Raw genomic sequence first — 15,685 nt, forward strand, 5'->3', positions numbered from 1 at the left:
TAGGGATCCCGATTTTGTTATTGTATCCATATTTGTGAATATAAAACCAACACAAATATTAACAAAATTGTTCTTGGATACCGGTAACTGTTTATGTTTTGACGTTGTTGTATGACAACTCAAAATTGTTCTTGGATACCAGTAACTATTTATATTTTGACGTTGTTGTATGACAACTCAAAATTGTTCTTGGTTACCGGTAACTATTTATATTTTGACGTTGTTGTATGACAACTCAAAATTGTTCTTGGATACCAGTAACTATTTATATTTTGACGTTGTTGTATGACAACTCAAAATTGTTCTTGGTTACCGGTAACTGTTTATGTTTTGACGTTGTTGTATGACAACTGATACGAACGTCAAGCAGCGACGTGAAATACGCAACATACGAGAACCAATCACAGAGCTCTATTCAACGCTACGGGTTTGCTTAGACAAGGGTCGCTTAAGTATCGTTTATGAATTGAAAGGCTTGCCAGATGTTACGCAGTGAGAAATGCCTTACTTCGCAGAGCGTTGCTACTTCACTGAGGAAAGTATCGTTTGTGAATACGGGTGTTAATATTGTAATTTGTATGAATTATCTGTCATAAAGTTTATCGGGTACTTGTATGAAGGTGATGAAACAAGTGCTAAGTAATTTTATATTAGAAATACCCTCAACTAATTATATTGCATATAGAGAATGATGATATTTTAATGCATATTTTTGTTAGATAAGTCTTTCACTATTTATAGAAAACTCTTAAAGGACAAATCCTCTGCTAACATTGGTCACCTACGAGTTTATGAGCACGACCCCCATGATGTTTAATGTCTTAACCATTTTTTCTCTTAGTCTTTACGTAAATAATTTTAGGATTGGTATTAAGTCTTAATTAGATTTGGCAGTAGTTAGGTTATGGAGACTCTTAGTTAAAGGTAATACAATATTTTTAGTTAACTTTTTTTGTACCTCATTAGTTTGACTTATCTATTAGCTATCTGTGAACTCTCACTATAAATGTTTGTTTAATTACTTTTTGTGGTTTTCCACAATTAGAAGGTAATATGATATCCATTCAGTTGTGATAAAAATCCAATTGTTTGAATGTTAAAATAAAGGATTTTTTCTACTTAGTCCAGTGCATTGAAACTAATTGCATCTTTTAAAGTATAAATATGTAGATATGCCATATGAGTATGATTGAATAATAAACTCATTGATTAGTATTTTTATAAGTACTAAAAATTATTAGGTTAGTTTCTCAATGTAAAACAGATTGTTTTTTTTAATAGAATTGGTGGCCGAGCAGACGGGTCACTTGATGGTAAGCGATCAGCGCCGCCCATGGACACCTGCAACACCAGAAGAGTTGCACTTAATGCTATGCTATGAGTGTATACTACTAAATACACTCAAACCGCGGCGGCCTAATATGTCGCGGCTTAAGAAACGCACGACAAAGTCTATATTTCCACAAAAACTTGTAGTTCTTTTCACGATACAGGAAAAAACGCTATCAGAAAACGCTATATAAACAGTTTGTGATCATCACTTCATCAAAAATTTATAAGCTCCATCCAATTCAATATTATTTCCTTATTTACAGCTGACAGACAAAGCAGGTTTGTTGATGCGTGAATACTGCAAGTTCAGCGTGTACGACCGCATGTCCACGCGCCCCTTCCTCACCACCCTGGAGAAGAAATGGATCACCTTCCAAGTGCTGTACGCTCTGCACCGCATGCACAAACTCGGGATATGTCATGGGGATATTAAAGTAAGTGTTTAGAGTTATTTTTGTCTTGATTCTGTTTGAGGCCCAATTCCCGCCTTCCCAATCTTCCCCATCCCCATTCCCGAACAACAACCCTTAAATTCCTAACTTCCAAAAAGCCGGTAACGCACTTGTAAAGCCTCTGGTGTTTCAAGTGTCCACGGGCGGCGGCGATTGCTTACCATCAGGTAATACGTCTGCTCGATTACCGGCATGTCTCATAAAAAACATAAGAGTATCTTGTACAGGGGCCTTAGTCTGCTACTACAATTGTGTCAGAATGGTCGATCATTGAGCAGTGCAAGAGCGACGGAGCTATGTAGGTTGTATAGCTTCTGGAGGTTATGATGGTGCTTTCTACCAGAGATGTGCTATGTAACTATGCTACGAAGATGTAATAGCTAAGCTGTGAAACTATATGTTTGTTTCCACTGATGCTAACCTATGGACCTGTGCGAGGAAGATGCGCAGCGTGAGTATGCGATGTATTGATCATGCATAGTGGTGGTGGAAATACACCCTAAGATCGATTGTAGATATGAAATTGGGGAAGAAATTAATATTTTTCTACCTATTAGATACACATATAAGACTTATAACACAAATGGTGAAAATGGGTGTACATTGTACAGTGGCATTACTTGCCGTAATGTACACCTCTGCCTGCACGTATAAAATGTACCTAGAAATGACGTCACGCGATATTTCAAATAAAAAATACGTGTCTAATATTGTACAAGATGGCCATTAAAATAAAAACTAGTCTAACAATACAGTAAGATTTTTAGTTTTAATTCCGCTTATACAAATTTATAAAACTAAAAATCTTACTGTATTGTTAGAGTAGCATGAAGATGAACGCCTGATTCTATTCTATATAAAAACTATTCATCTACTCTATTTCTGACCAATCATTTATCTATATTTTTTAATTTCAGCTAGAAAACATAATGGTGACATCCTGGCTGTGGGTGCTGCTCACAGACATAGCATCCTTCAAGCCGACCTTCCTACCCGATGACAATCCTGCCGACTTCAGCTACTTCTTCGACACCTCACGCAGGAGGCTCTGCTACGTCGCGCCCGAGAGATTCGTGAGGGCACCCGACCCACATAATAGACCTGGGGTAAGTTTTCATCGTAACATAGATAATGTACTTTTTTCTTGGCCTAGCCCAAATTTGTTGTGGGCTAGGTAAAGAAAGAAAGAAAAACAGTTTATTTGCACCAGTTTTTTTTTATTTATTTAGGCAGTAAGTCTTAACCAGATTTGACTGATTGGCAATGGAATATGCCTTAACATTAAGTAAAGTTTTTTAGAAGCTGGATTATTTGAAATCACGTCTGACTTCTTTAATATAATCTAATAACATAACGTGCTGTTCGTTAGTCTCGCTAAAACTCAAGAACGGCTGAACCGATTTGCCAAATTTTGGTCTACAATTGACAACATTTCATATTTTTAACATGCATGTATTATTATGTTATATAAAAGTAAATCGAAAACTAGGGCACCCATATTTTTTCATTTTTCGAAATTATGTACTTTTCATTCATAATTTCGAGTTTGAAATTCAGTGTATTCTAAAAAGACGTAAGTGCCAAATTACGGTAGAATGGCGATAATACCTTTGCCTCACCGTATCATCCGTAAAAAACCTACTAGATGTCAAATGTACTGTCACTGACAGCTTGTCCAGTGTTGTCAACTTAGTGGAATTTCCACTAGATCTGGTGGTTTAGATATGTGTTTCAACGGGAAAATATTGGTTTTAGCGGCTAGTGGATATTTTAGTGGACTAGATTGTTTCAGTTAGTGGTAAGTTACAAATTAACCACTAACACTACTCGTAAAATGCTGTATGATTTTTAGTTAAAAATACTTAATTGGCACACTTGTTGGCAAGATAATATTGCCTACTCAGAAGGTAAATATTTTTATGCACAATATTAAAGATTTTATAGGTATGAAATGCTATTTGGGGTACCGATTTGAAATTCACTTAACATCTATGAAACAGAAAGTACCACCGCCTGAAACTTGAAACTCATGAAAACCAGAGTTCAGTATTTTAATTGCCCATCATACTTACAGAACCCAATTTTTGGCTTCTGCGCAGGCAATAACAGAATCAAAACTTTTTGAAGCAGTCTGTCTAGAAAGTCAGTTTATATAAAGAATATTTAAAAATATATTATATGATTTATATGTAGATTATATTAAGCACAAAAATTTTAAATAATGTTCGTAGTTATTGAAAGAATAAAGGGGGCCATGAACTTATTATTCATAATCCCTTTTTTTAGATTCTGTGATGATCTTGAGGAATTCTGGTGGTTTGAGAGGCCTCATTTGGTGGGCTGGTAAAATAAAGTTGGCAACACTAAGCTTGTCAAACTGATTTCAGATTTTGTTATTTGTGTTGTTATAATTATATGATTCCTAGTTGCCGATTGCAGAAACTTGCCGAAAGTTGACTATTTAATGCTATTGCAATATATGCACGATAATGAATGCTACAATTTTGCAGAAATACGTATTGGCAGTGTTGTTTTTGCAGGCTGGTACAAAACAATATTTTGGATCCTTCATTGGCGTATATGTTTCATTGAAATCCATTTTATTGACGAAATAATGTCAATCAACAGTTGTGAATAATAACAATAAGCAGCGTGTCGATTCGATAGGAAAATATTGTGTAAAATCAATTTCGATTTCGAATGTAAATAAAAGTTACAGCTTCAAGTGACATTAAACATTGACATTTGACACTTGATGTTTTCATCTGAAACCATGATTGCTAAGGCAAAGGTAACGACTGCATTCTGCCGTACCTATGACGTCATCACATGTTTTGTGATTTTAATTATTTTTCTCAGAAATAAAAAATAAAAAAAATATGACATAAATATATTTGAACACAGGATACGAAAATAAAGAAATGGTATTTTTGTTTCCATGTCGTATCAGTTTTGAAATGTTGTCAATTATTTGTGGTAGGCCAGGGAAGGTTTAAAAGTGGAGATTTTGTTTTGAGGTGGTACAATGTTTGCTTGTATATAATATAGTCTTCAAACTTCTAAAGATGAATATCGAATTAAGAAAATTTCCTTATTCAGGGTGATGACAAAATGGGCGGGCTGTTGCTGAGTGAATCGCCCTGTAAAGTCGGTGAACTGGTACCGAGTATGGATATTTTCTCGGCTGGGTAAGTCAAATTGTATTCAAAATGCTAATTATTATAAACCTAAAAGAAAATGTGTGTGGTTGTTTGACTCAAATTAAATCAGATTTGAACCAATTGTCAAAATGAAAAATTCTCCCTAGGTATTTATTTATAGAGGCAGACAGGGACAGGTAGACACTATATGACCGGGATGGCGAACCATTGGCATGCGTGCCATTGATGGCACGCGTAATACCCGTCAATATTGTGGCATGCACCACAATATTTTGGAAACGTCATAGATTACAAAATCGATAAAAAATTTTTCGATGGTACAAGTAGCAACACAAAATGAAACGTTTAAGAAAAATAGCACATAGTTACGTAAAGGTTCGCCATCTTTATGTATATCATGCTACTTTCAATAATAACCAAACTACGATTAAAACAGCACATAAGAAACAAACACAGATTACATAAAACACACATCTTTTTCTTCTCCCAAAGCCTAAACAGAAGAGGGCAAACGAAATAAACACTAGAATCCACTTCACACACATATCTACTCTACCCTAACCCACTTTTCCAACCTCCACAGTTGTGCCCTCCTAGAGTTATGGAACGATGGTACCCCAGCATTAGACCTGCCAGGTCTCCTCGCGTACCGTAATGGCGAGGACAGACCTTCCACCATGACCCTCAGCACGGATGACGAAGACCTGAAGAATCTACTGCACTCCATGACTGAAAGAAACCCTAAGGATAGGAAGTCTGCTGAGCTGTATCTTGATGAGGCTAGGGGGAAGTGAGTACAGATATTCCTTTTTATTTTTTGTGTTTGTTTAATTGCTAATGATTGAAATTGTAAAAACAAAAAACTAATTGTAGCGCTTTTCGGGAGCGTTGAATTTACTCTCTGTATAGGCATTCATATTTTTTTTGGTTTACTTTAAAACTTTGATTAATAATAATCGTATGGTACGCCTTTTATCCCAAAAGGCAGTGGTGCACAATTGCACATTATAGCATTTTATTTTTTGGTTACTAATAATATGCCTTTTAAAAAGTTAAAATGAAACTATACAACTTTTCAATGGAAATCAAATTTTAAAACACAACACGCATACACTTACATTCTTCATACTACATCAAAATAAAGTCAAACAAGAACCAGCCCACCAAATCTAAACCTAACTTCTCCAAACGTTTGTTCCAGATTATTCCCCGAGTACTTTTACTCGTTCCTCCAATCCTACATGCTGATATTCTCGGGCCAGCCAATCTTACCAGCGGACGAGAAAATACTCCGCATACACCAAGACATAAAGAACATAATAAAAATATTCACACAACCCTCAGACGCCAAGAACTACAAAGATCTGGTCGAAGAGACCACGGAACACCAATCAGTAGACAATATTGACAAATTAAAGGACAATTTTAAAGTTTTAAATGTAAATACTACGGATTTTGACGATGAGGACGATAAGGCCCCTGAGATTAAAGAGTTAAGCCCCGACAGTGAAGGGTTGATTTTGATTACGTCACTGGTGACGTCATGTATTAGAGGGTTGCATCATTGTACATCGAAATTGTACAGTTTGGAGATTTTGCAGCTGCTGTGTGAGAATACTAGCTCGGAAACTATTTTGGATAGGATTCTGCCTTATATTGTGAGTATAATGTTAAGAACTGTGTTTCTTTATTATAAGGTCCAATTGGTCATATTCAATATTTTTAAAGAAATATTAAAAAGGAAAGTTTTCTGTAATGTGATGAATTTTGTAGCAGATCGCAACTTATGACGACATTAAATTTACGCGTTAAATAGCGTACTTATTTCTAAAAAAAATGCTAGAAAAATGATAAAACTAAGTGTATCGACAAATTAAGGAATAATTATTGAAAGTACGTTTATTTTTGGATATTCTGTTTTGAAAAGTCGAAATAATTAATTTTTGCATGAGACATTTTACTTACCGGTGTATGTAGATAACAATAAGTTACATTGCATACATAAATAAAATAAAAAATACAATAATCTACTCCCTCCCCCTAGATCGAGTTGTCCCACTCGAGCACGGCCCGCGTGCGCGCGCGCGCAGTGTCCGCGTGCGGGCGCGCGTTATGTTGCGTCCGCGGTCTGCCGCGCGCGGACTGCAACGTGTTCCCCGAGTACATCCTGCCCGAGCTGGCGCCGCGCGCCACCGACCCCAGCGTGCCCGTGCGCATCGCATACGCTAATAATATCGGTGAGGCTTGCATTTCATTTTATATTTGTTTACTTGGAATTGGTACGCGCATCGCGTACGCTAATAACATCGGTGAGGGTTTCGTTGCATTTTGTACTTGTTTAATTTAAATAGGCTCGAAAATAGTAACGTTTAATGTGGAGATATCTTCTATACTACTATAATACATGTTGATGGATGAAAGGCTAATTGATTTAAGTGTTTTTTTTTTTGTGATATTGATTTAAACACATATTCGGAATGAGCAATTTTTTCTCTATGACATGATCATATTAGCCTTTCACCCATCGCATGTATGTTAACTATCATTGATAGAAAACTAAAGCATAATTTATTAGTTATTGCATCTTTGTCGTATTTTTCTCATTCCAAAATATTTCTATCCAAGATCCCAAAGTATTTCTGTTATTCAATAAAAGACATGTCTTACAAATTGTTATTATAGTCAAGGTTATTTTATATTGAAATACAACGAATGCTAATGACAGCATTAGCTAATAATAATAATTAAAAAACTAAACTACTATTAACAATTTTTCAATTTTATTTATTTGTATTGTCTTAAGAGTTTGCGCAAACGTTTCTCGTTTAGCGCAAGTACGCAGGATTTGCGCAATGGTTGCGCATTAACTAATAATTGTATGTTAATATACTAATGTTATTTTCAGCGAGGTTGGCAGAAACGGCGGTTCGATTCCTAGATCAGACACAGAATATGGTGGACAAGGAGGCAGCTAATATTAATTATGAGACTGAACTGTCGGCACTGCATGAAATGGTATGTTATGATTATTTCAAAATTAAAGCATCTATTTCAACTAGGCCATATACCTGTACTTGTAAAACATTAAAAAAATATATAATAGAATACTCCGTCAGTCTGTCCGTCAGTAAAGCTATGTGCACACTTTTAAAACGTATACCATGAAAGGGGGTGAATAGAATTCAAAGGTTAAATAGATACAGGAAAGGGGTGAATAGGTGTTAGAATATTTTCTCAGCGTTAATTTAGCCCTCTTCTGTATCTATTCACCCCTCGAATTCTATTTACCCCGTTTTACGGTAGTTATTTTTGTGGGAATGAGTCGGTTCGACCTGAATGATACCGCGTTGGTATAATACAACTTCTAATACAATTATTTCTATGTATACCACAGGTGCGGTCGACAGTATCCTACCTGTTGACAGACTCGCAAGCGGTCGTGAAGCGAGCACTGGTAGAGAACGGTATCACGAAGCTTTGCATCTTCTTCGGGAAACAGAAAGGTAAGGGATATAATAGGCTAGTTTCTTACTAGTTAATTTCAATACTTTTTTCGAAACGACAAATAACTATATTTTCTATGAGTTTCTAACTCTGACTAATTCGAAAATTAAATAGATCATCAAATGTTTAAATGAAAGTGTGATAATTTTTGAATATTTTGTTGTATTGAAAAGTCGAAATATTTAATTTTTGACCGAGGAAACTACCCAATTACTCATTAGAGTTCTAAATAAAAGACAAAACATTATTTTGTATTGTATTTTAAGTAAAGTACAGCTTGACACCTAATCCTAAATTAGACTAAAATTATACATAAACAATGTATAATAAATTATTCTTAATGTAATTTACGAAACTTAAATTTTCTTGTTTATAGCGAACGACGTGATCCTCTCCCACATGGTGACGTTCCTCAACGACAAGGAGGAGGCGGCACTCCGCGGGTGCTTCTTCGAGAGGGTCGTTGGGGTCGCCGCCTATGTCGGACACCACGCCGCGCCCATACTCGTACCGCTACTGCAACAGGTACTGAGGAACATAACCTCCCCTTTTCTTAAAGTCAGTTAAAAAAAATCAAACTGAAAATAAATCGGCGTCATTGTCATCGCATTCTAATTTATACTTCTTGCTTCTCTGAAAATAAATATGTGACATTATTTTACTAATATGTATTATAAATGCGAAAGTTTATGATTTTCTGTGTATGTTTGTTACTGTATCACGTCAAAACGACTGAAGTGATTGTGATGAAATTTCAAACAAGGGTAGATTATGGTCTGGAATAATACATTGGCTACTTTCTGGGAACGTGGGAACCATGGGAACGTGGGCAAAACCGCTGGTAGAAACTAGTATTACTTAACCCTTCGTATACCAAAACGCGGATCCACATGAGACACAATATGTTTTCTACTGTTGTCTTCTATACAAGAAGCTAATCACCATTGTATTGTGGCCAGGGTCTGACGGACCAGTCGGAGTGGATAATATCGAAGGCCCTGCGCGCCACGACCAACCTGGCGGAGCTGGGGCTGCTGAACAAGCAGACGCTGTGCGACCTCGTCGCCGAGAGCGCCGTGTTCCTTGCTCACCCTAACTTGTGGGTCAGTACACATTCATTATTATGTTGGTTATATTGATATTTTAATGGTAGGTTATTTAATTGATAGACACCGGACATAACATCGACACAACAAGCTCTGATAAATCGATGTCTAACTCACCTGCTAAGCGTGAAGGCAAAATATATTTATTTGTATAATAACTATCGTAAATAATAAAGATAAATTAACTAAAAATCACGGATAATCACGTAAATTGTTCATCATGAGCAGCGCGCCCAGACGCGGCGACGTCGCGCAGGCGCAGCCTACTGGTTGGCTGGCTGATTAATCTAGTAGAGCTTTTCTCCAATAATTTATGTGAGTAAACCGTGATTTTTAGTTAATCAAAAATTCTTTAATTGGGGAGGATGATAGTGCAGTCAAAGAGTATATTGAATATCATATATTAACATAATCAACATCAGCCAAAGTGCTTTTACTGCTACATGATAATTCACGATTGAATGCATTTAATGATGAAAGTAATCGAAACGAGAGCGCGTTCCGCGCTCTGTATGGTTGACTCGAATAAAGCAACCAATCAGAGTGCTAAACGAGCTATCTTTTCGATTACATACTTTAAACGTAAAGCAAATTCGTACTAAGGGTACTGATTGGTTTGCTTTATTGGAGCCAGCCAGTCTAAACGTCGAACTCCGCGCCTGCTTCCAAAGCTACCTATCATGCATGGGGATTATAAATACATATTCAATTACTATTATACTTACTATGTCTCCGTAGATCCGGCAAGAAGTGTGTGGTCTAGTATCGTGTGTGGCGAGCCTAATGAACCCGATCGACGTGCACTGCAAGATACTGCCACTCGTCTGGCCGCATCTCAAACACAAGCTTATACAGGTAAACACATGCTTATACAGGTAAACACAAGCTTATACAGGTAAACACAAGCTTATACAGGTAAACACAAGCTTATACAGGTAAACACAAGCTTATACAGGTAAACACAAGCTTATACAGGTAAACACAAGCTTATACAGGTAAACACAAGCTTATACAGGTAAACACAAGCTTATACAGGTAAACACAAGCTTATACAGGTAACACATGCCTTATGATTTGTGGAAGGTATATCTTCGAGTCACGCACAGCAAAACTGTGGAATGAACTGTCGTCGGCAGTATTTCCGAACCAATACAACCTTTAAGAAAAGAGCATACTCCTTATTAAAAGGCCGGCAATGCAACTGTGACTACTCTGGTGTTACGGGTGTCTATGGGCGGCCCTGATCGCTTACCATCAGGTGACTCGTTTGCTCGTTTGCCATCTATTCCATAAAAAAGAGTCATTGCTATTGTCTTAAGCACAGTGTGCGAGAGCCATGCTTCGGCACGAATGGGCCGGCTCGACCGGAGTGATACTACGGCCTTGCGTTGTTTGAGTGAGGTTATTTTTATTGAGAACGCCGGTAAACGAGTGGACGACTCACCCGATGGTAAGCAGTCACCGCCGCCCATGGACACTTGAAACACCAGAGGCGTTACAAGTACGTTGCCGGCCTTTTGGGGGTTAGGAATTTAAGGGTTGTTGGGGAATCGGGGATTGGAAAGATTGGGAAAGGGGGAATTGGGCCTCCGGTAACCTCACTCACATAACGAAACACAACGCAAGCGTTGTTTCACGTCGGTTTTCGGTTACCGGAGATTCACCGACACAGCATTAAGGACAAACGACGCAAGTAGGGGGGGGGGGGTGACAACTATTTTATTTTGTTTTTTCTTTTAAAATAGAAGTTTAGTAAAATAACTGTATGGTCGCATTAAGAACAAATGACGCAAGGGGGGGGGGAGGAACAATTATTTACTTTGCTTTCTTTTATAAAATATCCATATGCTGTAAATATCCAAATAACCGTGTGTGCGGTAGGTGGAGAGGCCGGAGCTCCTGTTGGAGAGTCTGTCGGAGCCCATCCCCCGCAAGGTGCTGGACGCAGTGCTGCGCCACGGGGACGTGGATAGGCTCGTGCACACTCTACGCGAGAGGAGGAACACTCGGCTCAAGGTACATATAACACTCCTTTTTACTAGGTGCAGGCTATGGAAACTTACAAGGAAAAGTATCGAACGGTCGAAATCAAAATCTATGTAATCGAAACGAGAGCGCGTTCGGACCTCTGATTGGCCGGCTCGAATAAACCAACCAATCGGAACGTCGAACGCACCCACCTTTCGATTACTTTAAACGTAAAACAAACTCGTACTCGGATTGAGGATTGATAAAAACCTAGGTTTTCTGTTTAATTAAATTCGTAGATTAATTTCTGATATAAGACATACAATATATGGGCTTTTGTCTGAAATAAATGTTTATTCTATTCTATTCTATAAGCCATATTTCGAAAATAAATGAGTAAATGTTTTAATCTATTGTAAAAGTTTACTTGGTTAAATGTATTTTATTATTTTATATAGTTTATTAAACCGTATTTTATCAAGAGTCCATTTAAACACTTTTCCAAGTTACTCATGCATCGTACGTAATTGAAGTAATTGAAACAATGTAACCAAGACCTGTATTGTGAACCTGATTGGAAAAGAGTAACCTATGGAGTTTCTTGCTCGTTCTTCTCCATAGGAATCTACACTTTGGAACGAGCAAATAGCTTCACTAGAGGACTAACCGACAGACAGACGTTATTAATATTATTATATTTGCTTTGACGTTCAAAAGTGCCTTCCTGGTCTATTTAAAATAATTGTTTTTGACTTTGTACGTATGTGGCAGGTGAAGCAAGGCACGGTGCCCCAGTACTCGGAGATGGGCCAACAGCTGAGGAACCTGTTCCGCAGACTGGCATCCGACGGTATGACGGAGCACGTGGAGAACCAACTGCTGGCCATGAGCGCACATCTCATCAAGATACAGGGGTCTTCTACACAGGTCAGTAGTTAGAATTATTAATAACGTTTGACTCGACTCTCGTTGAGGGTTTTATTGCGATTGGAGTAAATGGATGTGTGGTGTTCACTTTATTGGAGAATAACTTTAGAAAAAGCTTTAGTAAGTGTATACTGTATAATTAATTAAAACAACTTGTTCAGACAGAGTGGAGGATATCTTGGTATAACATACATGATTTAGTGACAAAGAAAATTATGTAATGATTGTGCAATTTGTAGTAGCCTCCGAACAGTTTTCTATTGGCAGTCAAAGACTTAATTGAAAATTATTAGTTTACAATCGTCACAATAACGCTCAAACCTTCTCCGTGTTAGAAGGGGCCTAGTGGTGCAGTGATGTTGATGAAGTGAAATGATTATTACATCTTCTTATAAGCTACAAAATACCACTTTTATACATCAAGAAGCTGTAGAAATTATGATAATAGTATTAATGTATGTATATTTGTACCGTGTAGCATATAACGGAGGCGCCGGGCCGCCTCGTGCTCCCCGCGTCGGGTATATCCCGCGCGGTACAACTGGACACGGGCACTGCGGACGCCATGCCGCATGTAGACAAGATGTATGCCTCCACACAGAACCGGTGAGTTGATTCATTTAAAGTAAACGGGTTTTGGAACATTTTTTAATCATTCTTACTGAAATTATTTCGTTCTGCAACGTCATGCCTTTTTATCCCCGAAGGTGTAGGCAGAGGTGCATATTATGGCACGTAATGCCACTGTACAATGTACACTTTTCACTAGTTATGTTATAAGTCTCATGTAATAGGGGGTGAGCCTATTGCCTTATTATGGCAATAGGCCCAGTATATTATACTGGGCACAATTCCAGACTCCAGCTACTTTTGAGAAATGTTCGAAAGAGTCCAGTAATTCTTTGCCCGACCCGGGAATTAAACTCAAGACCCTTTGTCCGGCAGTCGCACTTGCGACCACTCGACTAATGAGGCAGTTTATTTCGTTCTCTTTGAGCAAAAAGTCTTTAATAAGAGTCAATGTCAATAAACTGCTATAGTCTGTATAGATTTGTATACTAGACACATTTCGTATAAGACTATTAAAGATAGAATTATGTAATGTATTTAAAACAAAATGCTATTTTCCCATAATATGCACTTGTAACTGATTTTTGTTATTGTATGTATGCGCAGACGCACGCACAAGACGTCAGGGTCGCAGGAGTCACACATGAACACAGAGTGGCAACATATGTTCGGACACTCACACGAAAATCCCAGAGGTAAGATATTACTTTATATTTATACACTTACAATTATTGATAAAATATTTTTTAATAATAATCCGATTTTTTTTAATTAGTTAAAAATAAAAATTTAAAAACAAACATATTATTAAGCGACTTAATAAAAGGAGATTCTCAGTTTGATTTGTATGTATGTAATGTGCACGATTATCTGGCATTAGGCTAAACAGGTTTAGATGCTGTTTTCAGCATAGTGGTTTTCAAACTTAGGGAAAATTTAAGGCGGTTTTTTTATATGTTCTCATATTTTTTTAGACGATGTAAATTTTCTAATAAATATTGATTTTATGACCTTTTATTTATGTTTTTAAAATTATTATTATGATGATAACTGTTCGACCGACAAAGCATTTATTATTATTTTTTGTGACGTCGTCCGTCAGCATTTTATATTTCAATGTGGGTTGCCATAGATATACAATAATGAGTAAAACAATGTATGCGCAGTATCGGAGAGCGTGTCCCAGTCGGTGGGGTCGTCGAGCGTGGGCGTGCTGCCCCCCCCGCCGCCCCCCCACCACTCGCAGCTCGCGCACAGCGCCAGCTACGTACAGTGTACGTATACTGCACGCTCTACACAAACAACCATAAAGTAGAATAGACTCACCACGATATAAGTTTTTAAACTGATATGGTCACTAACACTAGTATTAGAACTAGAAAAACATCTTCCCGCATTTACTCCAGTTCATCCGTGATCATGGCGCTTGCAACAATGCCGAAATATCGGAAACTCATAGAAATTTAAAAACATGGTAAATATCCCGTTTCAAGTTCTAATGCTAGAGTCACCACCCCTACACTGCCCGTGAGAGTCATAGAGAGCCCGCGCTGCACCGCGCCGCACCGCATCCCACGTGCGGTTGGTGACATAGGCCACGTCAATATATTTTGACAGTTTGTTGTTTTTGCGCCGCACCGCATCGCTTCGCCTTCGCGTCTAGATCGCTCACATAGAACGTCGCGTTGGAAAGTTGAAATTAAAGAAAGAAATGTTTACGTAGAATGTCAGAAAAAATTAAAATGTTAGAGTTCCTCTTTGATTCGAAACTATTAGAGCCTTTTTTTCATCAATTTACGTGAGTAAATCGTGATTTTTAGTTGATGAAAGAAAGAAAGTAAGTTAGAAAATATATTTATTTCACACGCTAAATAAACAAGTTACATAATATATACAGTACAATGATTCTTGTCCTCCAATGATCTATTTATTTATTTCGTTGTCAAATCCTAGACAGTAAAACCAAGTTTATGTTAAAACATTAAAGTCTGAAGCGTGCAGCAGTTAAATGTTTTGTAATTGCGAACAGCGAGTTCTAATGTTTCTGTTCATCCCTTAATATGTTGTTGTGGTTGCAGATAGCATGGCGCCGTGTCGAGTTGAGTTAAGAGATCTCACAGCGCGCATGCAGCAGAAGTATCAGAAGTCTTTAAGGTAATGATAGTTTTCTGGCTGATCTTGATATTCTAGTCCCTACTTTACAATATGTATTTTGGTTATATTAACGATGACGTGATAACGAATCGAATACCACAAAAAAATGGGGTTTACCCTTACCCTTAACTTACTCTTTTACTACATGTATATGAATATACGTATGATACATACACAAAAATAATTATTATTTTCTTTAATTTTTGTCTGTCTGTCTGTTTGTCCTGGCTAATCTCTGAAATAGCTGGATCGATTTTGTCGGGACTTTTATGGGCAGGTAGCTGGTGTACTAATGAGTAACATAGTCTACTTTTATTAGTCACAATGGCCGTAATTCACGCGAGCGAAGTTTCTAGTATCGGCTAATAAATAAACAACATTGCGTGCAGGAGCCCGGAGGACCCGGTGGAGTGCAGCGACGAGGCCACGCCCCCGCCCGGCTGGCGGCCCGGGAACCAACTGCTGGCCTATCTACACGAACACAAGTATGTAGTGGTTTAATTACTATAAT

General features: G+C 37.6%; 1 protein-coding gene across 3 annotated transcripts in view; it reads left to right on the plus strand.

The window, feature by feature from the left end:
* Positions 1-15,685, plus strand: part of LOC118277362 (phosphoinositide 3-kinase regulatory subunit 4) — a 69,614-nt gene that overhangs the window by 1,571 nt on the left and 52,358 nt on the right. For 2 of the 3 annotated variants that reach the window (XM_050696420.1, XM_035596123.2), the window contains exons 3-20: positions 1,596-1,766; positions 2,702-2,890; positions 4,884-4,972; positions 5,529-5,735; positions 6,147-6,603; positions 6,990-7,182; positions 7,851-7,960; positions 8,340-8,448; positions 8,826-8,974; positions 9,409-9,552; positions 10,294-10,410; positions 11,437-11,571; positions 12,295-12,450; positions 12,929-13,056; positions 13,627-13,715; positions 14,187-14,294; positions 15,099-15,174; positions 15,564-15,659. In XM_050696420.1, coding sequence (XP_050552377.1) covers positions 1,596-1,766; positions 2,702-2,890; positions 4,884-4,972; positions 5,529-5,735; positions 6,147-6,603; positions 6,990-7,182; positions 7,851-7,960; positions 8,340-8,448; positions 8,826-8,974; positions 9,409-9,552; positions 10,294-10,410; positions 11,437-11,571; positions 12,295-12,450; positions 12,929-13,056; positions 13,627-13,715; positions 14,187-14,294; positions 15,099-15,174; positions 15,564-15,659 — 2,723 coding nt within the window. The remainder of the gene's footprint in view (positions 1-1,595; positions 1,767-2,701; positions 2,891-4,883; positions 4,973-5,528; positions 5,736-6,146; positions 6,604-6,989; positions 7,183-7,850; positions 7,961-8,339; positions 8,449-8,825; positions 8,975-9,408; positions 9,553-10,293; positions 10,411-11,436; positions 11,572-12,294; positions 12,451-12,928; positions 13,057-13,626; positions 13,716-14,186; positions 14,295-15,098; positions 15,175-15,563; positions 15,660-15,685) is intronic. The other variant, XM_035596124.2, reaches the window with a different exon arrangement.

This window comes from Spodoptera frugiperda, chromosome 10 (genome assembly GCF_023101765.2).
Source record: "Spodoptera frugiperda isolate SF20-4 chromosome 10, AGI-APGP_CSIRO_Sfru_2.0, whole genome shotgun sequence".
Lineage (NCBI taxonomy): Eukaryota > Metazoa > Arthropoda > Insecta > Lepidoptera > Noctuidae > Spodoptera > Spodoptera frugiperda.